This window comes from Ornithorhynchus anatinus, chromosome X5 (assembly GCF_004115215.2).
Source record: "Ornithorhynchus anatinus isolate Pmale09 chromosome X5, mOrnAna1.pri.v4, whole genome shotgun sequence".
NCBI classification, from domain to species: Eukaryota; Metazoa; Chordata; class Mammalia; order Monotremata; family Ornithorhynchidae; genus Ornithorhynchus; species Ornithorhynchus anatinus.
In genome coordinates this window covers 12,810,261-12,836,845 of record NC_041753.1, presented here as the reverse complement: position 1 = coordinate 12,836,845, position 26,585 = coordinate 12,810,261, and the positions used below count along the sequence as shown (strand labels likewise).

Genomic DNA, 26,585 nt, shown 5'->3' with positions numbered 1-26,585 from the left:
TCGCCTTTAAAAAAAATTTTTTTATTTCATCCAAGGTTACCAAAAACATGTATTCTAGCAACACAGCGACATTCAATAGAAATTTCACTTAAATGCATCATGTAATCACAACAGAGTTATCCAGACAGCGCTTTTTTTTTGTGCTTCATCACCTTTAATAACGCGACGTATGAGGAAATTGGCATACCCTTTGCAGAGCGCTCACTTTGGAGCAAAGCAACTGGGCCCCTCCAAAAAATAAAAATGTAACTATCGAGACTACTGAAGCGTTATTAGCCTCCAAAACTTAAGTAAATTTGAATGCTAAAACTCAGGAAAAATAGTTCTGAATATGCTTTTCACTTCTCTCTAAATGAACAGAAGGTGGATCTTCTATGGAGTAACAAAATCCAATTTGAATGCCTTTCCTTAAATCTCATTGACCTACTACACTTCGGTGTGTACCAAAATCCCACTCGCACCATTGCTTCATCAAAAACGCTCACGTACGTTGAATCGGTGTTCTTCCAACAGGACTGACTTGCTATGAAGAAAGCCCAGCGTTTTTCAGTTCAACTGCTCCTTCTCTAACCCTCACTTCCACCTTTTGCTAGCGCAGAAGACAGTCCGCTTCAAAAACCGCCAAGTTCAAGAACTTGAGTTCTCGGCAGATCCTCATCCGCACAGAACCCCGTTTTACATCCCCGTTCACAAGACGGTTCTAATGATGAGACGGCCAGTTAAGATCTGCATATTGAGTAAAGCCACTTCTGTCCACCCCACCGTCAACAAAAGGAGTTAAAAAAATAAAAGTAGCCAAGACAACAGAAAACAACGTACAAAGGTTGTGTTGACTACATTGTGCAGACCTGAGGGCTCGTACAACCTCTAAGCATGCCTATTGAAGAAACTATGACTTGGTTCTGGAAGCACACGATTGCATTAGATCCTAAGCAACACGTTTAAGTAGGAAGCCGTGTTGTAACACAAAGGTCACTTTAAAGCTTTTGAAATCAAGTTATTTGATAATGGTTTTCATTTCACAACTTGACACCGGGTGGATTTATACTTGGGTGGAAAACTCAGCAGTGAGTATCTATTGCATAACAATCGCCCTCTAAAATCCAGCACGCGGTAGTTGGTTAAATGATTCTTGTAGGTTTGGTTTCATCTGACCTGTAATCAAATCTAAGAAGTTTGGGAGGTGAGACAAAACCAGCCTTATGAATCAATGGGCGGTTTGGACTTCACAGGCTGTCGTAAACAAGGGAAGTGGAAGTCCACCAACAGTGATTTTATTAATATAGTGCTGACGATACGACGACACCGAGCATCCGCCTCAGAAACCTCACCTCATTTACTTCACAAAGTGCACTAAGAAGGACGCGAGTGCGGATCACCTGGAGTGCGAAAACAGGCTCCGGAGAGTCCGACGTGGAGTGATCCACATGAGCCGGCGTGCTAGGGACAGCACGACCCGAACGGTGTGTGCTGCGTTTATTCACACGTGCAGTGTGCGTGACCGTGTTTAGTCACCTCTCAGAGAGACGCGTTTTCAGAAATGACCCAACCACGGGGGTCTTCCTCGTTTCTTTCCCGAAAGATCTAAGGTTCAAAAGACCTCCGCTCATTCCCGTTCCACACAGCTCTCTCAAAGCAAGAGGATGGTAAAACGTAAAATACGGTTAGCGTTTGAGTCTCCCGTTCTTAGGTCTTGGTGGCTTACTCCGTCTGCGTGATGTTCGCCACGCTCCTCACGTGTCGGTTTAGGATACGCTTTTTTGCTTTCGGTGTGACGCTGTACAAATGGATGGCGTTTTCCTTTAAAGCTCTGATACTGGGATTCTACTCGATCTATCCTTCAGTTGGTGACAGAACATTTATCTGCCTGTTTAATCGGATACACTGCACTTAGATGTACACACCTTTTCAAAACATCCGGTTAACCAATCCCATGCAATTATTAATAAACTGATTGTCAATGATCCGTGCTAATACATACACAGCAGTAGCAAAGCATACAGAGATAATACACGGGCTCAAAACCTGGAAGAGAATGATCATTCCTATAGGAAGAGGACCAGCCAGCCTCTCCTTGATGCAAACAGTCCTAAGCTAAACGTTTGAAAACAACCTGTTACTGACCCGCATAGTGGAGCTACTCGATCGATCAATCCAATTTTCCAAAACGTGTTTTCCTGAATATTCTCCTCTCAGGAGGAGAGAGAAAGGTTGTTTCATTCTAACAACCTGGAAGAAAAAAACGGAGCGATTTTCGATTCCACTCCTTTGATATTTTCCATCCCTGTCACCGTATAATTGAGTCTGGCAACAACCCCTAGAATTTACATTTTAAATAAATGTCTGACCATAGAACTTAAAATTCAGATTGAAAACACATTACAGACTGGTACTAATACAAAATTAGGCTCCCTAGCATACGGTGAAAATACCGGGAGAAATTTTTACTCTGGACTATGTTCAGGTAAAATCTGATTACGTGAACTTGAATCACCGGAACCACCAATTCTCCAAAAGGGGACACTTGGGGTAGGTGTGTTTGTTTTTTTTTTTTAAAAAAGCAAAAAACATAAAAAAAGGTTCCCAAGACAGATTCAAGAATTGAATGAGGTTAGGTAAATGCCCGTCCAAGAAAGGCACACCTTGTTTTGTTCACAACTAGAACTTTCAATTATCTGAGTTATTCTCAGACTCGACAAGTTTGGACAATTGGCTCTGAAGTGATGTAAAAAAATAGGTGACTAAGCCAAAGGAAGAGAACAATTAGCTTAAAACTAAACACTGTGTTCAGGGTTTTAACATGTTATTAGCCTAGAAAAAGACTGGGCTAAAAGACTGGGTAGCCAAACAATGACCAATTTGAAAGTGAAATTCAAGAAGGAAAACAGGTGGAGGCGATGGGGGGCTGAGGCGGGGGGAAAGACATGAAATTGACATGGATTGAATTTCAAGTTGGACAACCAGCTAAGAAAAAATAAATCCTTTGCTGATTGAGCAGCAATTTTGACAGAGGACTTGGAAGTTTAATAAAGCAACCTTAGGAGACCAAATCTAATAAATCAGAGATTCAAATCTCCCTTCTCTGCGACCAAGTCCGACGTTTCAAGTAAAATTTAAGGACTTGTTGACCGAAAGAGACTATCAAAAGTAAAGCAGAGAGGTTCGCCCCAAGTAGTCGAACCAGAACTTAAGGAGGTTCGGCAAAATGTCTAGTTTTAAAATGTTCTGGGTGGCAAAATGCTTTATGAATGTTTCTCAACAGCTTAACGCCATTCCTCCTCACGTATAAGATGGCGAAAGCCCGATCGACTAATGGGAGGAACACAGTGTGGGTAATGCACTTTACCGTGCTCATTTGGTTTCAAAACCTTGTAGGTAGAAGCTAGCTGGAGACTCTGAACATGGTAAAAGTTTCTTTTTTGCTTCTGCCCTGCTCAACTCTGAGAGGATTCCCTTTTCTATTATTGCTGTAAGGAGAGAAGCCTGAAGCTCCAAGATAAGCCTCGGGCCCCCAAGAACCTTTTCCCATTTGCTTCACGGCAGTCTGAATAGAAAAATTCCCGAAACTGCATAATTTGCAGGAAACCTTTTCTTAACCGATTAGAAACCCTGACTGACCCTATGGGTAACGACCACAATTAGAGAGATGGGGGGTGTTGACCTAGCCAGCGTTACTCCAAATTTAACCTGTTCTCTGGCAAGTTTCTTGGCTCACAATTCCCTGTGTCTCAGCTTGACTCGCAACACTCTCTAGCATTTAGCCCCCAAGCTCCCAGAATTTAACTGAAATCTTGTAAGAGGTCCTATGCAGCTGAGCACTGACGCTTGGATGGCATTTTTCATAAAAGCTTTAGCAAGAATTCATAAGTTGCATTGATTATGCCCCAGGAAATGAGGGAGCGATGATAATTCAGATGGGCTCCTCTGAAAAGATGCGTCAGTTTCCTGTCCCGCTCTAGCCAGATTTTTTGGAAAACTTCGGGGAAGGACTGAAACTCCCCACCGATCTGAGACTGCATGCGAGCCTTTACAACATTTATGGGGAAAAACAGGAATCCCAACATGGCTCCCAGCAGCCCTCCACAGATAAAATCGTTGACCATGTGGGCGCCGTAAGACTTCGCTTCAGGCAAACGCTCTTTGATGGGTCCCCGCAGGCCAAAGAACAGTACGTTGCTGGGCCCGTTTCGGCAAAGGATGGGTATCAGACCGCGGTAATATTCTTGAACGCCGTAGCCTCGCAGGACCTTAAAAGCCTGGAAAGTGTTTGTAAACTTGTCGTGGTGCTTGTAGTCTTGAAGCAGGGTCTGAACACGCTCCAACGGCGTGAAAATCGCTTCGGTCGTTCCGGCGAGCAGAGCGGCCACGCTGCGAGTGATAAGTTCCGGAGCATTTACGTGCCCGAGGAGCAGACTAGAGAAATCCTCGTACAGACCAAACATAAGGGCCAGGGTTGTGGTCTTCTGTATTAGCGGGGGCAGGATTCCACGATACAAGTTTCGGAACCCATCTTTCTGCAACTGACACACGGCGTCTCTTGTTTTAAGTCCGTAGAGCTGCTGCCGAAAGAGGACCTTCTGAATGGGATAGGTGATGGCTATATTGTTGAAAGCTGCACAGCAGCCACAAAAGTAATGTTTTAAGGAATTCACTTTGGTAACGTGATGCGGTTTATCTTGCACCGAGCTCGGTAGGATCTGCCGCCTCTTTTCGTGAGCTTCTGAATCCATCATATTGCTTAAGAGCTTCTTCAAGTGGGTGAGGTTTTCTTTTTCTACATCAAAAGACAGAAAACACGAATAAACCTGAACATGTGGCTTAATCCTTAAATCCTGAATTCACAACATCCTCTCCTTAAAATGCGACTTCGATTCCATTTGCTCCTTCCGCTGCCAAGGGAGAACGAGCAAGGTGGGCTAGTCGTCTGCTTTTCAGCTGATCTGTTTGTTCCCCGGCCACCAGAGGAGTGGCGCCAGGAACAGCTTAGATCCATCCAGCACCCTGACGTACAGCGCCCAGCCTCCCTCAACCTCAGCTCCTGCCGCCGAGTTCCTCGGCTCGGAAACGGCACCCGGGTTCACGGGGACCTGGGGAGGGGAACGCAAAGTTCCTGGGGCCAGCGAGGGGTGGTGGAGGGAGGGGACGGAAGGCAGGGATCCCCTCTGAGAGAGGTGAGCTTGGCACACTTCTGCACAGTCGGATGCGTATCGTGTTCTAAAAAAGGCCACGCGGAGTCACATCCTAGCATATTGGTGCACAGGTTCGGGGCTGGGGCGGGGAGGAAGAAGAGATGGGCTTTTTTTTAACTGGACTGTAGTCCAAAAAATCTATCTTTAAAAACACCTCCCCTCAAACCTTTCTTGCTTTTAAAACAGCAAAAATGTAAATGCAGTGTTTTTTTTAGTGGGACAAAAGAACACGACCAATTGCCTAGTTCAAGTCCAAGTCAACTGAGACTTTACGGTTGCTGCCTCCAGGCTTCAGTGTTAAACTCAACTCGAGAGAAAGAGATTTAATAGAAATTTGTGCAACTTTGGAAAGCAGGCCCATTATTCCTACCACATACTCCACAGGAAGGTTTCCACTAGGTGTCGGGAAAAGAGATCTGCTTAAAAAACCGTCACACAAAATGAACTACACGTCGCTCGCGCAACCGTCAATTCCTCCACACAGGTTCTTCGTCCCGAGGTTTCAGGCCCACAGCTCGCCCGTTGTTTCCAACTATCACCACGGTTTAGCTGTGGGATACTCTGACCTCCTTATAAGGGCACATTTGACCTCATGAGCCAAATCCGAAATACAAAACTGGTGTGCTTTTCATAATCCTTCCTCTCTAATAATGTCCCAACAGTTTGGTCAGTCTTACAGTTATTGCTACCTTGACATGGTTACCTAATGAAAGAATCCCTTGGGTTTTTTGGGTTTGGTTTTCTCCCCCCATTCAGGGAAGTTATTTTCTCAAACCGAGGATCACGTTAGGATTCGACAGGGGGAAGGCAAGGAGAGGGGAGGCAAGTAGTAGGCTCCTCCTTTCTTAGGATCGACAGTGCTCTCCCTTTAATCACCTCTTCCTTCCTTCATTCGTTCAATCGCATTCATTGAGCGCTTACTGTGTGCAGAGCACCGTACCAAGCGCTTGGAGATTACAATCTGGCAACAGATAGAGACAATCCCTGCCCGACGACGGGCTCTGGCACGTTCTCCAGGAGGGAGGGCCTGAGGAAAGAGGTTTTTAAACACTTTCCTATTCAACACCATGAACAAACCTGCCAGCTTTCTCTGATTTTATTTATAAAACCAATTCTGCCAGTAGCGCATGTTTTCAAACCCAACTTGGATCGAATACAATGAGAGAATAGGAGAACAGAGCTGTCCTTTGGTCAGAACTAAGTCTAGGCCAGGAATGCTATTTCAAGCAATAGGACGGGACCTCTGGCAAATCAGCCATTATGTTACAAAAACATTTCCAACTGCTAGGATTTAAAAAATAATTGCTTATTAGAAACTACTTTAGGAGGTGGAAGGAAAAAAAGGGTTCCCCTGTGGCGCTAATGACCACTGTTAAGTGTCAGGGAAGCTTGTAAAGGTGACAGGTTTTTGCCTTAAAAAGCCTTGTGGCTTTTTTTCTTGAATTTGTCCCAAAACAGTAGAAGTCCTGTATTATTTCAATTTTTTTTTTTCCCAAACCATCATCCCACTAATCCCCAGTGAAACAACTGTTGGCCGCATGATCTTTGGTTAACGAAGGAGTTTTGCATAAGCACAACTACTAGATGGCAGAAGTACTGGGTATTCAGTCTCATCCCCTGTATTGTTTGATTCCTTACCACAAGAACAAGCCCAGTCTGCCCCCAGTGGTTCAGCTACGGGCTGGAGGTAGGCAAATCCCTCCTCTTCCCTCTCCCCGCCTGGGCAGTGACTAAGAGATCAACGGTAAATGGTCCTTGGAGAAAGCGCCACTACAGCATGTCACATTTTCGATGAGACCGCCTACCCCCCGAACAGAACCAGAGAAGATGGTGAACTGGGAAGGCGACTTGATTTCCCAATGAATAAGCCCAGGCCTCAGAGTCAGAAGGACCTGGGTTCTGATCCCCGCTCTGCTGCCGGGTGACCTTGGGCAAGTCACTTCACTCCTCTGTGCCTCAGTTACCTCATCTGTAAAATGGAGATTAAGACGAAGAGCCCCACGTGGGACAGGGACTGGGTCAGACCTTTCATTCATTTGCATTTATTGAGCGCCTACTGTATGCATAGCACTGTACTAAGTATCTGGGAGAGTACAATATAACAACAAACAGATCCATTTCCCGCCCACACCAAGCTTGCAGTCTACAAAACAGTGCTTAGAACAGTGTAAGCACTTAACACACGCCATCGTTATTATCAGAGGGGGATTAATACAACCTGATTAGCTTGGGTCTACCCCAGTGCCTGTCACATAGAAAGTGCTTAACAAATATCAAAGAAAAAAACAAAGAAAAGTTTGATGAATCAATAGCAATCTCATTCAGAGGAATCATTGCCCAACGAAGACTTCTAAGTTCAACAATCATTTGAAAATGCCAAAATGGACGGAGTCACGGTTTCACTACCGCTTCAAGAAAATGATTCCTTAGTAATACACTTGAAGACCAGAATGGAGAAGAGTTCAAAGGTGCACAGAGGTGTTCAGAAGGAATTCACCTGCTACAAGATGTTTTAAGAAAAGAAGGCTGCCGTTCACCTCGTTAGACGACTTTTTTTTTTAATGGTATTGAAGTGCTTATTATGTGCCAGGCACTGTATTAAGCGCCGGGGTAGATACGAGCTAATCAGATTGGACACAGTCCCTGTCCCACATGGGGCTCGCAGTCCTAATCCCCATTTTACACCCGAGGCAACTGAGGCACAGAGAGGTGAAGTGACCTGCCCACAGAACGGACAAAGTGGCGGAGCCGGGACTAGAACCCAGGTCCCTCTGACTCCCAGGCCCGGGTTTTATCTGCTAAACCGCGCTGCTTCTCATAACCGCGGCATCCGTTAAGTGCTTCCAAACACCAGCCACTCTGCTAAGCACTGGGGTATCTAGACACAAGATGAATCAACTCCAGCTCAGTCCCTGTCCCACGGTCGGGGGCGGGGGGGAAAGTGTGCAGATTTCATTCCTGTTTTACGGATTAGGAAACTTCGGTTCCTGTTCCCAAGTGACTCACCAAAGGACACTCAGCAGGTGACTGGTGGGGCTGAGGTTAGAACCCAACTGTCTGGACGCCCAGCTCTGCGTTCTTTCTGCCGGGCCTTGCTGCTTCTAACGCTAGGGCACCCGGCCGATCAGCGAAACAGGCTTCTATTCCTGCAAAGGCTCAGCATGTTACAACTCCTCATTTATCACTGTGCCGGTATCCTTTGAAATCCTTTAAGGTCGAACCACAGTTGCGTGAGATTTATCATTACAGTATAAAGCACATAAAGGAATTTCATTTTCCAGGGGCTCTGGGAGGAATGGTAGTGTATTAACCCGGGAGTCTATGGTACAATGACCTTTTCGAGGAACATAAACCAGGTTTATCACGGGAGCTGCCAATACTTCAGGAAGTCACGTTCAGTCAGGCTATTGTGCAAGTTGCCCGAATGAACCGTTTCTCCCGTCACCACATCAGGTTCTATTTAGACCACAGACTGTAAGCTTCTTGTGGGCAGGGATTGTGTCTGTCTCCCACCTTTAGCGCGAGGTACTTTCCCAAAGTGCTTAGAAAACGGTGCTCTGCCAAAACTAGGTGCTCAATAAATACCGCTGACCGAGCCAGACGAGCGCTCGGGAAATAAACGTTGCCCGATTCTGCCCATCTTGTTCTACCCAAAATGCAAAATGAAAGCATGCATCACGGCAGAGCGGACTGTACTTCAGAAACCGTATGTGAACACTGCAATAACCCCCAAGAGAAATGAAAACACTGCACGCTGAAGGAAAAAGCAAGGACCCAAATGGATCATTTAAATTTGGGCCCTTCCGTTTATCGCACAAATGTGTAATATCTGGAGTCAGGCCTGCACTCTCCTGAACTATTTTTCCTTAATCCCTTCAATTTAGAGAAATACCTTATGCCCTGGTCAAGAGAAGTTCCATTATAAATCCTAAAACAATTCCTTTTAAGAGCTGTCCCCTCCATCGATCGTATTTACCCAATGCTTACTGTGTGCGGAGCACTGTTCTCAGCACTTGGGAGAGTACAGTTTAAGAGTCAGTAGACGGTTCCTTGCCCACATCAAGCTTACAGGGGCTGAATATAGGGTGCAAATCCTAGTGCAGCGGTGGAGCAGAAGGGAGTGGGAGAAGAGAAAATGAGGGCTTAGTTGGGGAAGGCCTCTTGGAAGAGACGTGATTTTAATACGACTTGGAAGGTGGGGGGAGCGATCGTCTGTTGGCTAGGAAAAGGGAAGATGCTCCGGGCCAGAGGCGGGATGTGGGCGAGGGGTCGTCGGCGAGATAGGCGAGATCGAGGTACGGCGAGTAGGTTGGCACTGGCGTAGGTTGGGCTGTAAACGGGAAACCGGGGAGGTGAGGTGGGAGGGGGCAAGACGATCGAGGGCTTTGGAGGGGTTCCTGTTTGACGCGGAGGTGAACGAGCAGGGAAAGGAGGCCGAGGCAGTAGTCAGGCGGGATGGGCTAAGCGCTCTGGATGAAGGTCGTAGCAGTTCGGAGGGAGAGGCAAGCGCGGATTTTAGCGACGTCACGAAGGTCGAACCAAGAGGATCTGGGGATTGAAAACGTCGGTTGAACGAGCAAGATGAATCGAGGATAACGGCATGGTTCCGGGTTTGCGAGACGGGGAGGACGGTGGTGCCGTCTACAGTGATGGGACGGGAAAGTCAAGGGGAGGCCAGAGTTGAGTGGGACGATAAAGAGTTCTGTCTGGGCCACATTAAGCTCAAGCCCGTAACAAGTTAACACTTGAAATTCAAACCTAAGAGTGCAGAATGGACGGAGTCCTTAATCAAGTGCTATTATTGAGAAGCAGAGGGACTTGGTGGGAAGAACACGGGCCTGAGAGTTAGGAAACCCGAGTTCTAATTCTGGCTCCGCTACCTGCTCACTGTGTGACCTTAGGCAAGTCGCTTAACCTCTCTGCGCCTAAGACGCCTCACCTGCAAAATGGAGATGAAATATCTGCTCACTCCCCATCCTTAGACTGTGAGCCCCTTGTTGGACAAGGATGGCGTCCCACCTGCCTATACTGTATCTATCCCAGTTTTTAGCACAGTGCTTTTACTAAGCACTCAGCAAATATCACGACTATTATTACACCTATTTTTATGGTATTTGCTAAGGGTTTACTACGTGCCAGTCACTGTACTACACCCTGGGATAGATACAGGGTAATCAGGTTGGATGCGGTCCCTGTCCCACATGGGGCTCACAGTCTACAGATGAGGTAACTGTGGCACAGAGAAGTTGAGCGACTTGCCCAAGGTCACACAGCAGCCAAGTGGTGGAGCCAGGATTAGAACCCAGGTCCTTCTGACTCCCAGGCCTGTGCTCCTACCATTAGACTGGGCTCCTTCTATTCAAAAAAACAGACAGGCCCCATGATACCACTGAGTTATTTTCCTTGACAATATAGTTGTGTTGTGGGAAGGTTTCCCAGAGTTATAAATTAAGATCCTTTCCTGAATTTCTAAAAAATATGAAATTCCTCTATGTGCTGTATATTGCAGTAAATGTCCTTAAGCTAATGGGGGCACCTGTCCTCTCTCCTACTTAGACTGTGAGCCCCATGCGGGACCGGGACGGTGTCCTATTTAATTTGGATCTACCCCCGCGCTTAGAACAGCGTTTGACATATGCTGGGCACTCTGTGAATACCATAAAAATACATTCGAAGTTTAACATCACAATATTAAATGAGTTGCAATACGACTGATTCTGAGTCTCTGCAGGAGATTAAGGGTCGGGTTAGGCTAGGCCCATCCTCGGAGGCCACGAAGAGCTCATTCCTGGGTACCCCTTCCCAAATAGAGTTGTTCTTCGGAGGCGTCGACTGCTTGTCCGCTGCTTCTGCATGGCCAATCCCTGGGGAGGACCGGGAAATGGAAGAGGGTTAGCCAGGCGGGAAAGAAGCCCTATAGCCTTTTGGGGACGGTTCGGGACACAGAACTAGGTCACTGGCAGGGCAACCTGAGGAAAGGACCCGGGGGGCGGGGTAGGCTCAAATGCTGGATTCTCCTTGGAAGCTGCCAAGATGGATATGGAGAACCACAGAGGATCCACGAAAAGGCCTGGGGGGAGGTTACACTACTCACCACCTTTAAGGGACGTTGCTTTAAAACAGGATTTTATTTAGACCGTATTTACTCATGTCATTGCCTCCAAATCATAATCCCCCCGCCCTTTCCGATTTTTGAGAAGGAAATAAAAATTGTTTTAAGCACTGGATAGAGTTAGGGTAGGAAGAGAAAAAAAGTCAGGCCACCCTAAAGTTACAGTGACAAGGTTGTGGTGGTGAGGGTGAGGTGGAGAGTCCAGATGAGCTAAAGCTGCAGATTTAGGCTTGTGCCCTGGGGTTGGCAAAGAAGGGTCAAAATGAGACTCGTTTTGGAGGGTTTCTTCTTTGAAAAGGGCATGCTCCGGGGGAGAAAGTGTGTGTGTGTGGGGGGGTTGTAATTCACTGGGAGACTACTGCACACAGCGTTCATTCAACAGTGCTGCACGGAGTGGAGAGTGGAGTAGAAGTGAGAGAGTTCCAAGCGTCCTCTTCCTTCTCCTCTCCTTTTTTGTGCCGTTCCCCTTATTGCTACACTTCATTCTGCCCTCGGCCCACATAATAGTCCCGCACCTACTTTGGGGCTGCAAAAATCACATCCCAAAATACGAGGCCATTTTGTGTGTAAACACCGTACCTACTGGATTTTTTACTCAAATGTGTATGGTGGCCAAGAAAGCTTGGAGGAGTTGGAAAAATAGCTTTTTCCAGAAACCAGTCACCAGCCTTCAAGAACTGAGTCTGGTTAGTAGTACCCCCAAACTGTCACACTGTTTGGGGTGCAATTCCAAACCACATTTGCTGTGACCTGCTGGGCAACAGGGCCGAATAAAGGAGTTAAGGACTAAAGAACCACCCTTATTTTGGGGGGAAGAAACACCACACCCAAAGGCTTTAGGACTCTGGGAACAAAAGCGGGTGTCGGAGTCCTCACACTACTAAACTTTGGGGTTAATTCCAGGCCAAAAGAGGGGCTGGGAGATCCCGAAACATCTCAGAAGCTGCAGAAAAAGGAGCTGGTTCTGCTGACTGGTAGTGGTTATTCAGTAATGTTGGTATTTGTTAAGCGCTTACTATGTGCCAAGCACTGTTCTAAGCGCTGGGGTAGATATAAGGTAATCAGGTTGTCCCACGTAGGGCTCCCGGCCTTCATCCCCATTTTTACAGATGAGGAAGCAGAGGCACAGAGAGGTGAAGTGACTCGCCCGTCACACAGCTAACAAGCGGCGGAGCCGGGATTAGAACCTGTGACCTCTGACTCCCAAGATCGTGGTCTTTCCACTAGGCCATGCTGTTTACTGCCCTGCCTCTCCTCTCCACTTCATACTTCACTCTGCTGCCCAGATCATTCTTCTACAAAAACGTTCAGGCTGCGTTTCCCCGTTCCTCGAGAACCTCCAGGGGTTGCCCAACCACCACATCGAAACGGAAACCCCTTACCGTCGACTTTCGAACACTCGATCACCTTGCCCTCTCCTATCTCGCTCTGCTACTCTCCTACTACAACCTCACCTGTGCACTTCACTCCTCTAACGCCAGCCTTCTCACTCGACCTTGTCTATCTGGCCACCCACCTCTTGTCCACATCCTACCTCTGGCTTGGAACACCCTCCCTCCTCAGATCTGACAATGACTCTCCCTGCCTTCAAAGCCTTATTAAAAAAGCCCATTTCCTCCAAGAGGACTTCCCCGATTAAGCCCTTTTTCCTCTTCTCCCACTCGCTTCTGCGTCCCCTTGACTCGTTCCCTCTATTCATTCTCCTCCCTCCTAGCCCCACAGCATGTATATATCTGTCAATTTATTTATATTAATGTCTGCCTCCGCCTCTAGATTGTAAGCTCACTGTGGGCAGGGAATGTGTCTTATATTGTTACATTGTACACTCTCCCAAGTCCTTAGTACAGTGCTCCGCTCACAGTAAGTGCTCAATAAATCTGACTGACAAGCTGCCATTGGTCTTCTTAAAATACCTAGTGGCAGGTTACTTTCCTTTGAACCTTTCTGAACCTTCTGCACCTCTGAACGTCTTTCTGGTAGTAATAACAGCACTTGAGTGTCTGGTGGATGCAAAACACTGTACTCAGCCCTTGGGCATTACAAGACAAGTGAGTGACATGTTCCCTGCCCTTAGAGACTTTACACTTTAATGGGAGAAGACAGACAGAAACGTGTCTGCTTTAAACCTTTCCAGTAGGATTTTTGTCACTCTCACTACTAAACTGAAGTTGCCGCTTCAGTTAAATGACTTCTTCCATTAGCTGCTCAGGGGTCTCTTCAAGGCTTTGAAAGTCTGACCCCGACTGTGGGCAGAGGCATTCATTCACTGATCCCCAGGGAACGGGGAGGGATTTTCTTACCTTGATCGGAAGATTTGGATCAGTGAGGCGTATGCTTGGGATAAGGCATCATACAATATAAATACAGATTCTATGGTATTGCCTTAGTGGAAACAGCATAGGACTGGGAATCAGGAGACCCAGGTCTAGTCCCATCTTCGTCACTTGCCTGCCACATGACCTTGGACAAGTCATTTCACTTCTCTGTGCCTCTGTTTCCTCATCTTGGGCTAAAATACTTCTTCTTCCTACCCACATAGACTTATTACTCCAGTGCTTGGCACATAGTGGGGAACGAGATCATCATACTATTCACAAGAGTATGATGTGCACGCTGGGAAGTGATCCTTCCACTCTGCTCTGGGCCAGTTAGACACTGAGCGTACCTTGCCCAGTTTGGGGGGGGTGGGGGTGTTCTTTTATTTTAAAAAGGTTGTGAAGAAAGTAGCATAAAGGGATGAAAGTCTTGCAAAAAATGATTCAAGGTATGGAAACAGGTGCTTAGAACCGAGGACAACCTCGGAATGGGCTTCCAAGGGAGTTTTGGGGTGTTTCCATCCCCGAAAACCTATAAGATAGAATGTACAACCGCCTATTCTGGATTGTTGAGTCATTCACTTAAGCGTTAGGGGAAATGATGGGAAGCTTTCTAGAGGTTCCTTCTAGCATTACTTTATGACAGATGCTAATGGAGGTGACCAGCCACCTATAGGGTGGGTTGAGAAATGAAAAATTACCTCAGGAAGTTACCAATGGCCTAAAAAACAAACGGACATGGGTAGAGGACTACATGTGGGGAAGAAAAACAAAACTGTGCACGTGCGTGCGCGTGCACACACAAATCCATAATCCCTCCTGCAAAACAAAACAAAACCCCAAAAAACAAGAAAAGGGAGAGTAGCAGGTACTCAGAAAAATATTCCGGGAGTTGATATTAAAATTTAAGTCGATGGCTTTGTGTTTTAGTAAAAAACAATTAATGTTAAAATGGCAGCTCTCCAGGACAGGCTGGGCAATTTTTCACTGCTAGCAGTTGTGCCACTTCCCTTTTTATATTTTCTTTTCTTTTATTTGTCCACTTGTGGTTCCCAAGGTCACCAACAAGAGCCACTCCTGTGCTAAATTACGTGTGGTGAATGGAAGCAAAATCCTGAAATTCTACAAAGGGTGTACCTACTGCAAAGTAATAGGCAGAAAGGAAAGATAAAGTGAATGTTTGCTTGTGCAATTCAGTCCACTTTGTTCTCTTCTCCATGACTTCATTTTTTTTTTTCTCTCCAACTTCTACTGACCACAAAGTCATGAAAGGCGTGGACAAGGTGAACACAAAATTGTCACTCACTAAATCCCCCAACGGTGAGGGGGAGGAGTCCACTGAAGCTTGAAGGTGGTAATGTCAAAACAAGCAAAAGGAAACACCCCTTCATAAAGCAGGTAGCAGGATAGGGAATTTGGGACAGCTAAAAATATCAGAAAGTTCAAGAGGGATTTGGGTAAATTTAGGGAGCATTAGAGATCCCTAACTGGTTACCGGAAGGTGGGGCTAAGAATGCGAAGATTATTAGATGATATATACTATTTAATGACTAGCCCAGAATATCAAGGAACACAGTCATCACGTTGCCCCTGTCAGAAGCAAAATCCCGAACAGGAAGGACTGTTGGACAAACCCAGTAATGGCACTGCTATGTTGTGTTCCATGGCATCAACTTCTCGCTCAAGGTTATTTGACATTTCCTCCACCCCCAACATATTCCTGTAAATCAAGTGCACAAAAGCGGAGAAGAGTTCTTTTCCTTTTCACTCAGTACATAAAGGTAGCTTTATACCTTTCAAAACAGGTGAAAGGAGGTTTTTTTTTCTTTCGGGTTATAACCAAGACTAGGACAGGTTCAAGAGTGTGAATATTCTCATCCTTCCCTGTCCTCTTCACCCTCCATCCTGGCCTCTACCATGCAATTGCTTACTTTGGATAATTACAAGTCCCATCACCATTTATGAGCCTTCTCCAGGGCTTCGCTTCCCACTCTCACCACCACCAACCTCTACTGCTCCTCCCTCCTCCTCCTCCTCTCTTCATTGTTAGCTCACATCCTACTCTCAACAGTCCATCCAGCTCCACTTTCTCTCCTATCTGCTGCCCTTTGGTTCTTCCGATCGCTCCTGGCAGCTGAAGCTCCTCTCTCCCTTGATTCCCGCTCCGCCCCCCAGCCTCTCTTTCCCTCATTCTCCCCTTTCCTCAGGTTCATTCATTCATTCGATCGTATTTACTGAGCGCTTACTGTGTGCAGAGCTCTGTACTAAGCCCTGGGGAAAGTACACTACAACAATGAACAGTGACATTCCCTGCCCCCAACGAGCTCACAGCTCTAGGTGGATTTGGGAGACAGAAACTATACAAATACTACTTGGGGCCTCTCAGTCATCCACAGGGACTACTGACGACAGGATGTGCTTTGTGCAAAGTAAAGACTCAAAAATACCGATGGTGTTGTTGAAGATCGGAGGAGGCAAGCATCCCTCACAGTACTCACAACTCAATACAGTGGGACTGTACTTCGCACTGGAAGTTTTATCCCATTGTGTGATTTTACACCACAAATCAAAATTAGCATAATAAATATTGAACCCAATTTTCCTACCGCAGTTCACTCCCTAACGGTAAGGGTAACTCTGTGGGAGAAGCATCTTCCCTTTCTAGAGTTCTCAAAGAGAGAGTTCTCGCCCCACAGTGCTCAACCTCACAGTATATGTGTACGTAGCTATAAACTATTACAAATTATTTATTTACAGTAAGGTCTGCCTCCCCCTCTAGACTGTGAGCTCCCCATGGGCAGGGAATGTGTCAGCTAACTGTTACACTGGACTCTTCCACGTCTTCAGTACTGTGCTCTGCACATAGTAAACGCTCAATAAATACCAGGAAGAAAATTCAATTGCTAAAAGAATCGGGCTCAAATTACCTCTCCCTAAGGAATATATATAAGCACTCGTTAGACATTTCGGGTAGCCACATTTGCAAAGACAAGAGGTGTTTCATTTCTGCTATTTTTTGGTGGCAAAGCGACAGATAAGCCCAAAGAGGAAAACATGGGAGAAACTGTTGCTTGTCTTCCCTTTTTCCACGAACACCCTGTAAATAGGCTAATCCTCATTGGGATTTTAACATTTAATCAGTTTTGATTACATTAATCATTAAGGGCAATTTTTTTTTTACAGGATAATTCTACATTTGTTCAAAAGATGCACAAAATGGAACATGATCACAATCCTTTAAGCAGTACCTTAGGTGGGTGATGCTATTCTAAGTTTTTTACAGAGCAAGTTAGAAGGATACTCACCCCTTCTTTCTAGGAGCTTACCCCACACAGCACCAACACAGACATACATATTTCACAGAGCCAACCAACCCAACCCTGCCCAAAGTCGCCTTAGCAAAGTATTTCCACGGGGTACATTTTCTGACTATCATCATCGGTGGTGTTTATTAAGCACTTACTGTGTACAGAGCACTCTACTGCATGCTTGGTAGGGTACAACGGAGTTGGTAGGCAGGTTCCCTGGTCACGACAGGCCTGCAGACTAGAGGGGGAGACAGGTATTAATTCAGATAATTTATAATATAGGGTGGTAAGTGATTGCTGATTAAACAAGGTGGGAATCACTGGAACTCATTTCTCTTCCACTATCAGGGAAGGACTCACGGCGAAGTAGGAATATTAGGGGATTTATTCATTTTATACTGGCAGTTTAGAATAGCCAAAACAGAACAACACGCCGCTTATCCAAACATTAATCATCTGATTGGTCCCATTACCCAACTGAAAACAGGCCTGCCGACGTTCGTGTGCTACCTTTCCTGTTTCTGGCCTTTATCGTCTCTCTCTGTCAGTGAACCTTCTCCTTCTCCAGCCAGAATTTTTCCTTCCTGAAGGTCCTCTGAGACTGTCCTTTTCAAGGTCACCAATGACCTCCACAGAGCCAACAGGCTCTACTCTGACCTAATGCTATTTGACTTCAGTCACTTATGCCACTGGAGGAAAGAGGGAATGATACCCACTTTCAGACCTTCACCTCACCGGCCTCCCCCAGTTCTTCTACCTCTCCTTCACCGGCTTCCCTTCACCTCATCCCCTAACTCTGGGTGTCTCCTAAGGCTCCGTTCTGGGTCCCCCTACTCTGCTCTTTCTACACTTTCTCTTTAAAGGCTTCAGCTACCAGCCCTAAGCAGCCTTCCCCACCTCTTGCTCTTCATGACCTAGCCACCTATTTCATCGATAATGCTCATCTCTCTAAAATCTCCCCGCACCTCTCCAGACCCACCCTCTTCGACTTCCCCATCCTTCCCAGCCGTATTTCAAGAGATCTTCTGCCACCCCTCAAAATCTACCGTCTCCTCCTATGCCTTTACCCCCAGCCCTTCAAATCTTATCAAAGCACTTATCCCCCCCATCTCTTCTCCCCTCCCTGGCTACCATCTTCAACCACTCACTTTCCAGTGGTCTCAGTATCCTTGGCACTAGTGTTTTTCATCCTATTTTAAGCACTTATGAATTTTCATTTGAATATTCAATGAACGCAATACGTATTTCATCCTGATCCATTTACACTACCTGTTATATATATATGTATATATTTTTGGTCCTCCTCCCTCTCTGTAAATTTTTATCTCTCCAGAGGATTGTAAGCTTCTTGAGGGCAGGAAACATGTATTGTGCTGTTGTAGTCTGCCAAGCATTTAGTACAGTCACTGCTTGGAATTCAATCAATGGTACTCATTTAGTGCTTACTGGGTGCAGAGCACTGTACTAAGCACTTGGGAGAGTTACAGTGCTAGAGTTGGTTGGCATGATCCCGGCTCACAAGGGGCTTACAGTCTAGATACGGAGTCAGACATAAAAATAAATTACAAAAAGGGGAGGCAATAGAGTATAAGGATGTGTAATAATAATAATGTTGGGATTTAAGCACTCACTATGCGTCAAGCACTGTTCTAAGCGCTGGGGTAGATACAAGCTAAATCAGGTTGGACACATTCCCTGACCCTCCCGGGGCTCACAGTCTTAATTCCCATTTTAGAGATGAGGCAATTGAGGGACAGAGAAGTGAAGTGACTTACCCAAGGTCACACAGCAGACAAGTGGCGGAGCTGGGATTAGGAGCCAGGCTCTTCTGACTCCCAGGCCCGTGCTCTACCCACTAGGCCGTGTTGCTTTTCACGTACAGAAGTACATAACTGCCGTGGGGCATCAGGGTGCCTACGTGATATACACCCAAGAACGAGGGCAGATAGGGTGGGGAAATGGGACAGTCAGATACTTATTTACGCAAATACCATTCATTTGATCTAAACAGCTATGTAGAGGGAAAGAGTTAATGTTCCACTGTATTAAATTTAGAGGCACGGAATGCACACGAAATGTCTTTTAAGAGGTTATGCGATGGAAGCACATAATCGGGCGAAAATGAAGGGGAAGTTGGCTGGCCGGAGGGCTGAGGAATCTTGGGGGCTATGAGTTCCAAGACTTCTGGGGCTTTGAGGGTGGTGTGAGGAAAAAGGAACCCCTTCCCTGTCTTTTCAGCACTTAGAGCAAAGCTTGCCTGGGTTTCACAGACCCCTCCCCACCCGCCTCGGAGGTATTTCAAAGCACAGGAGGAAACAGTCCGTTACAGACACAGAACTCAAGTGGACCCAACGATCATCGAAGGGTATTTTTTGAGGCCCTACTGTGTGCAGAGCACCGTCCTAAGCACTTGGAGAGTAAAATAGTTGGCAGACACAAGTCCTGCCCTCAAGGAGCTCACAATCTGGTGGAAAAAACAGCTTAGCGCAACGGGCTTTGAGGCACACTGGGAGCCGCTTCATCTTCTGTGGTATACTCACCCTAATTTTCTGCGCTGGACACATGAATACCCAGCAGGTGCTCTAGGACCGTAGGCTCCTTGTGGGAAAGGGAACACGTCTATAAATCTTATGTTGTACTCGCCACGCAGTCACTTAACTTCTCAGTGCCTCAGTTACCTCATCTGTAAAATGGGGGTTAAGACTGTGAGCCCCACGTGGGACAACCTGATTCCCCTGTGTCTACCCCAGCGCTTAGAACAGTGCTTGGCACATAGTAAGCGCTTAACAAATACCAGTACGTGTTCACTAAATACCACTGAGTGGATTTAAATAAGGACAGCAAGGAGAACAAAAGAATATTCTTTAAAGATGCAGTAGGACAACGCAGCGGCAGCTGAAAACTGGGAACCAACTGCCACAGGAACAGCAGCATGCACGCTGTAAACAAGAAAGGGGTGGCTCATCTAGGACAGAAGCTTTCTAAAGATCATAAGACAAGAGGCCAAAGTGAAAACCGCGCCAGACACCACAGACAACAGGACAACACAGAACGAGGACATCTTCGTGCGTGCCAGTGCGGACGGGACGGCGGAGTCTGACGTTAGATTCCGCAGCCCCACATACGCTCATGGGTGAATTTCGCCGTCTTCAAACACGAAGGAGAACTTCATTTGCACTTGTGGGGGGGAGGCGGGGGGCTGCGAGGGAGGAAAAGGCAGAGGTACAATTCTTCCGGACAGGCTGCAAATCCACCACTGAAAATGTCAAGGAACCGGTGGTCTCTGCTACTTACGTTTCCGGGCCGAGCTCGAGAGCTGCGATCCCTTCCACCCGCACGGTAAATGACCGGCAAGATTTTCTACTGTTGAGTCTGATTTATTTTGAGGTACGCTCAGTTCCCCGATAACGCCGGAGTGACGTCCCCTGACGAGTCCAGCACTAGGGTGCCTAGGCCGTGATCAAAGGCCACAAGGCATGCGTTCGGCCCTTTCTAGCTGGAGATGTGTTTTGTCAAAAGAACACTTGCTAATTCCCCAAACAGTACATGGCCCAGTGAAAAACACACATGGCAAAACTGGGGGTACTGATTTTTAGATGGTATCTTACAACTGCATCCTCACCCCTTTAGACTGTGAACCCCTTGTGGCTCATTGACCTGATTCTTCTCGGGTACTCCGCACAACCTAAGCACTTAATGACAGCGGGGCTAGTTCCGGTTATTGGAAATCCCTTGGCTTCCGAGCCTCAGTTTCTCCTAAGGAGGAGAATGCTTGCCAGCTGCAAGTAAAGCTTAATGGGAATATCTGTCAGATGCGTTGTCAGAGAAAGGTGGGATCTCTTTTCTGGAAGATTTCCATATACCCCCATTTTAGTTTTAGAATCAAAGGGCTGAAAAGTATTTTGAGGTCAATTAGCATAGCCATCTTCCGCGATAACAGCAAATCAAACAATCGTATTTATCGAGTGCTTACTGGACGCAGGAGGGAGAACAAGTATTGGATCACCATTTTACAGGTGAGGAAACTGAGGCCCAGCAGGCAAATGGTGGAGCTCGAGTCCTCTGACTTCCAGGCCCACACTCTTTCCACTAGGCCCTCTTTGCTTCTCTGAGTTGGGATCGTTCCCAAACACTCAAGGGGCTGATCCTGTCCTATCTTGTGCTTGCTCTCTGCTTCTGTTTCTTATTTATATCTTGGGAGCACCTGAATGTAGCATTCAACCCTACCTGCCACGAGAACGCATTCTACATTCCTATTCTCACAGAAGCGTACAGTGTAGCCATTCATTCGGCCCTTTAATCTGCCACGAGCCTTTATGATAATGGCAACAAATAGGCACAGTTCTGCCCACTCCCGTATTAATGGAGAAAATCAGTTCCATCACTTGGATACTTTGTTCCTCTAATGTCTTAGAACATGATGATTTGGTGGAAATTTGGACTAATCTGCTACGGATTTTGATTCAAAAACTGTTCCAACTGGCCTGCCGACACTCAAAACACTTGACCATCAACTTCGAGGCACTTAATCAGTTCTCTCCCACCTCCGGCTACTTATCGTCACTTCCCTCCCACAGCTTGCACGCTTCGCTCCTCTCAAGCCGACTCGCTGGGCCTCGCTCTCGTCTCTCGCCATCAGTCTCCTGCTCACGCTCTCCCTCCTGCCTGGAGTAAGCGCTCGATAAATACCAACGATCGACCGACCGGAACCTCCTCCCCTTTCACAGCCGGCGGACCACTGCTCTCCCATCTTCACATCTTCTCCGGGAGGCCTTTCCAGAGTCACCTCTTCACCCTAACCCCTCTTCTGCCACTTCAGCACTTCCAAGTCACCCAAGTGTCTGGGCAGTCGCACCACGGCACCTCAGTACCTGTCTAAACTCGGTCGCTTCCTCCTGTCATCCACTTTCAGTGTCTATCTCCCCCGCTAGACTGTCAGCGCCGAGAATGCACAGATCCCAGCTACTAACCGCATCGTACTTTGCCAACTGCTTGGTACGCTGTTTTCTGCAGAGTAAGGGCTCAATTCCATTGACTGATTGATTCTATCTCCCTCTAGACTGAAAGCTCACTGTAGGCAGGGAACTCATCTGGGAACTCCGCTGTACTCTCCCAAGCGCTCAGTACAATGCTCGGCACGGAGGAGGAGCTAAGTAAATACCACAAATGATGATTGCCATTAAGAGAACAATAATCAAGCTGTTTTAAAAACCTAAAGCTGTATCAAGGCCATGGACAGAAAGATGTGTAGACAGCATGTCCACAGTGATTCTAACAAAAAGTCAAAGACTTCCCTGAATTTCTGATTTGAGAAGGGCTGGAATCTGTTCCTCTGAAACATGGCTGCATTTATGAATACTGTGGGCTGCATTTTTCCATAGACTTGCATGCAATTCCAGAACCAACCCCAACAAGACAGCAGAGTCTTACCCGTAAAAATTTCACTGCCCTTCCTTCCTCACCCCATCCCTACCCCATAAACACAGCCCACTCCTACTCTACCACACCACGCTCCAGGATGATTTTGTTTGAACTTCAATCTCCCAGGGTGATGCAAATCCCTCTCCAGTCCCTTCCCTCTCCCCTCTGTTCCCAGCAGCTGGTTAGCAGGGTCCCAACTGGGCGGAGACCTGGGTCCTGGCTCTGCCTTCTGGTCCCACGTGGCAAAGAGCGAGCTTGGTCTGCTGGAGCTAAGCATTTAATACAGTGCTCTGTGCACAGTACGCACTCAATAAATACCGCCGATCGGCTGACTCTGTCCCCTCCCTCTCAGGGCGCTCTGACCATCTCCCCCGGCCCCAAGTTCACAAATGGAAAATGCCAGCAAGAGGAGTTTCCAACTGATCTCAACGAGCGGTGAGAACACAGCGAAAGGAATTTACTTAAGATAACTAAGGCCCACACTGGAAGTGTTTTTATGGATCAGTCAACACTGCAGGCACCTGTCAATTTAAAGGCAAGAAATGCGATTCTGATATCTAAAACTAGGAGTGCTTCTGCAAAGGTCACAATTAAGAAACTAAAGAATCATATTCAATACTAGTGGCAATTTCGGGGAGGTCCCTCAAGAGAAAAGTTTCCAGAGACCCAGTTTTCTAGTAATTACGAATAGAAAAGGAGTCCACAAAGGGAGGAAAACCCAGACCACAAGCCATTTCTATCTTTGAAATTTATAAATTGACAGTTGGAGATTCAGAATTACACTGAAATAAACTCCTCAATGGCAGAGGTGATGGCGTTCCATCCTAGAGTTTGGCTGGCTGGCATAATTGGTTTTCAATCAGCCCACAGTATTTATTGAGGGCATATTGTATGCAGACCACCTTCTAAGAACTTGGGGGAGCACAACAGAGATAGAAGACTCAATCCCTACCCACAGGGAAATTACAATCCATTGGAGACATAAAATAATTTCTAAAGAAAAGGAAGTCTTCAAACAGTAGTTTGTCAATTTATACGTACAACAGTGCAACAAGACGTTATGAGTGCAGAAGTGCTGCCTGAATTGAGTTTCTGCCAGTTTACTTTCGTTTTCTAAACGAAAAATTTAGATGGAAAAAAAAAATCAGAAAGGCAACGGAATCGGCCGTCCCCAAGACTGAGGTATAATTCAGGTAGTTCAATCTGAAAACACAGAAAATATCCAACGTGTACTTTGAAACAGAAAGTTGAACCACTGCAGGACTACGTAGACAAGAAGAGTTGCTTTAAACCCACCCACTTCCTGACACTACCAGGAAAAGCTTAGATCCAGGGCGTTCCAACTCAGTTGGAGTTTCCCACTTTGGATAGCAGGAGATGTGGCAGGGATCTAGGGCCGGATCTAGTAGGAGCTGACTAATGTGGACTCAGACTGCACAAATACTTTATAAGATGCTGCTCCTCTTTCTTCCTACTCCAAGCCCCGGCGGGAACATAACTGGAAGGGACAGGGAGTCTGACCGACGGGGCCCAAGGCGACAGTGTTATAAATCAAATCTGTAGTCTTCAGTCTTCCCTAAATCCCACACCTGCCTCATTTGTAAATATTATGTATTACCTTATTTATTTTGTTAATGAGGTGTCGATCTCCTTGATTCGATTTATCTTGATGATGTTGTCTTGTTTTTGTTTTGTTCTGTTTTGCATTGCCGTCTGTCTCCCCCGTTTAGACTGTGAGCCCGTCATCAGGCAGAGAAGCAGCGTGGCTCAGTGGAAAGAGCACGGGCTTTGGAGTCAGGGCTCATGAGTTCGAATCCCAGCTCTGCCACTTGGCTGTGTGACTGTGGGCAACCCACTTAACTTCTCTGTGCCTCAGTTCCCTCATCTGTAAAATGGGGATTAAGACTGTGAGCCCCACGTGGGACAACCTGATTCCCCTATGTCTACCCCAGCGCTTAGAACAGTGCTCGGCACATAGTAAGCGCTTAACAAATACCAACATTATTATTATTGTCTCTGTTGCCGAACTGTACATTCCAAGCGCTTAGTACAGTGCTCTGCACATAGTAAGCGCTCAATAAATACTACTGAATGAATGAACCTGCCCTCCCTTCTCCAAGGTGCTTCCGGCACTAATTCCTAGTATTCCAAGTCATATAAATTCATCAGCCATCTCCACACATGTGCACGTACGATTCTATCCTTATTCGATCGTTCGCTTTGATTGTAAATATTTTTAGGTCCCCATTAGTAGTGCAAGCTTCCAATAGGCAGGAGTGTCTCACTTGCTGGTTGTATATTTCCCAAGTGCTTAATCCGATACACTGTTTAGAGTGGATGCTCAATAAATGCTACTATTACTGAAACTTCAGAAAAAAGCCCCGTCTGCTCTTTGCCAGGAGAATCCGTCATCATCCCCCTACTCTGTAAACTCGTTAATGGACAGGGAACACACCTGCTAATTCTGTTTTACCGTGCTCTCCCAAGCGCTCAGTACGGTGCTCTGCAGGTAGGAAGCACTCAATAAATACCACTGATTGATCGTCACTGAAATACCAAGCTTCCCCCTCCAAACCAGTGCGATACGGTTAGCTTGATTTGGCCTCGGTGAAACGAACAGCAGCATACTCTTGCTAAGCCACAGTTCGGGAGTCTGCATATTTAACTATAATTCTCTGAATCTGTATATCATTTGTATCTTGGAGTGGTTTTGCAACCCTGTCTCATTATAAAAGTAAAACATCCTTGATGTGTAAATGACTGCAGATGCACTCAATTTTCATTGGGGTTGGGGGCTTCGAACAGGGCTTTTAGGGGTGGGAGAGCGGCTGGGATGGAATCTGAGCACAATAAACTGACCTGGGGTTGGAAAGCTTTAATTGGGATGTTTTCTGCCCTGCCTGGAAATCCCCAGGCCTGGTTAGAGACCAAGGAGAAGAAAAGCTGAGAGTCCAGGCCCGGTTAGTTGCGGGGTCAAAAACACTGGCTTCTGAGCCCACGGCCTGATTGCCCACGAGGGCAATCGATGGCTCCTCGCCTCCGAGAACCTGCGGAACGTGTGCCTTTGTGGGGGATCACATCCTCCCAGTGCCAAGAGCAGGTACAGGAATCAAATGGAAAGCGGAGCAGGTTTCCAACGGCAAACAAGTGCTTGCTGTCTATCATTAAATGTTAAAGAACCCAAGGGTAGACATCTCACCCTACAGGAACTTCAGGAAATACCTAAAGGTTCTAAGGTCGGATTTTTCAGGCGGCCAAATGGGTGTCTCTCCCCCCCGACCCCTCAAAATGGGGGGCATGGGATGGGAAAAGGTCACAGCAGACGGTTATAATAATAATTACGGTCTTCGGTAAGCGCTTACTACGTGCCAGCCACTGTACTAGGTGGATCGGGTTGGAGACGGTCCCTGTCCCACGTGGGGCTCACGGTCTCCACCCCCACTTTCCGGCTGAAGTAACCGAGGCCCAGAGACGTCAAGCGACTTGGCCGAGGACCCACAGCGGCCCAGGGGCAGAGCCGGGATTGGAACCCCTGACCTTCCGCCTCCCGGGCCACTAGGCCACACCGCTTCCGATCTAGAGCTTATCCCAACGCCAGATCCCGATCGTTCCCGGCCCTGCGGTCACAGGCGGAAAAAAAAAAGTCGATGCCCCCCGGCTCCAGATAACACAAGCCTTGAATGGGGGGTCGCCGGAGCCCCCCGTCCCCCCACCATCCCGCGCCGGCTCTTTTTCCGTCTCGTCAGGAGGGAGGCCCGTCGATCCCCGAGGCCCAGCCCGACGTCTAGCGGCGCCCCAGCCCCCAAATGGCGGTGGGGAAAGGCGGGGGAGACGACACCGCGAAGAGGTCACGGCCTCCCGGCTTTACCGGGGGGGGCGAGGGGGGGCTCAGCAGCCAAGGGGCGGTCGGGGGGCTCATGAACCCGGCGGGAAGGAGCGCGAGGGGGACGACTCGAAGCCGGCTGCTCCACATCCCCCCCCACCGACTGACAGGCCTCCCGGGTCCCTTGGCCCCCTCCTCCCCCGGGGGATCCGCCGCCGCCGCTCCGAACCGGCCACTCACCAGCAGGGAAAATCCCATCCCAGCGGACGGCGCGGCCCCGGGAGCCACGGGGAGGGAGGGAGGGCGCGCGGCGGCGCGCGCGCCAGAACACCCGCTCCCCTCCCCCTCCGCCGGCTGGGTGGGGGCGTCACGTGCCCCTCTCACTACGGCGCGCGGCCCTGCGCGAGGCAGGCTTTC

At 47.4% G+C, this 26,585-nt stretch overlaps 1 protein-coding gene across 4 annotated transcripts; it reads right to left on the bottom strand.

The window, feature by feature from the left end:
* Positions 1 to 26,585, bottom strand: SLC25A51 (solute carrier family 25 member 51). Of its 4 annotated transcripts, XR_003755965.2 has the most exons (3): positions 26,409 to 26,585; positions 17,080 to 17,162; positions 10,838 to 11,053 (listed from the first exon to the last, which is right to left on the bottom strand). XR_003755965.2 is itself a non-coding variant. In XM_007655566.3 (2 exons), the coding sequence occupies exon 2, from the start codon at positions 4,731 to 4,733 to the stop codon at positions 3,840 to 3,842; it is 894 nt and encodes a 297-aa protein (XP_007653756.1). In that variant the 5' UTR covers positions 4,734 to 4,774; positions 26,409 to 26,500; the 3' UTR covers positions 1 to 3,839. The 4 variants fall into 4 exon arrangements, 3 of the variants coding, with proteins under 3 accessions (XP_007653756.1, XP_028910785.1, XP_007653754.1); XM_007655566.3 differs by lacking the exons at positions 10,838 to 11,053; positions 17,080 to 17,162 and adding an exon at positions 1 to 4,774 and having other exon boundaries at positions 26,409 to 26,500; XM_029054952.1 differs by lacking the exons at positions 10,838 to 11,053; positions 26,409 to 26,585 and adding an exon at positions 1 to 4,774 and having other exon boundaries at positions 17,080 to 17,112.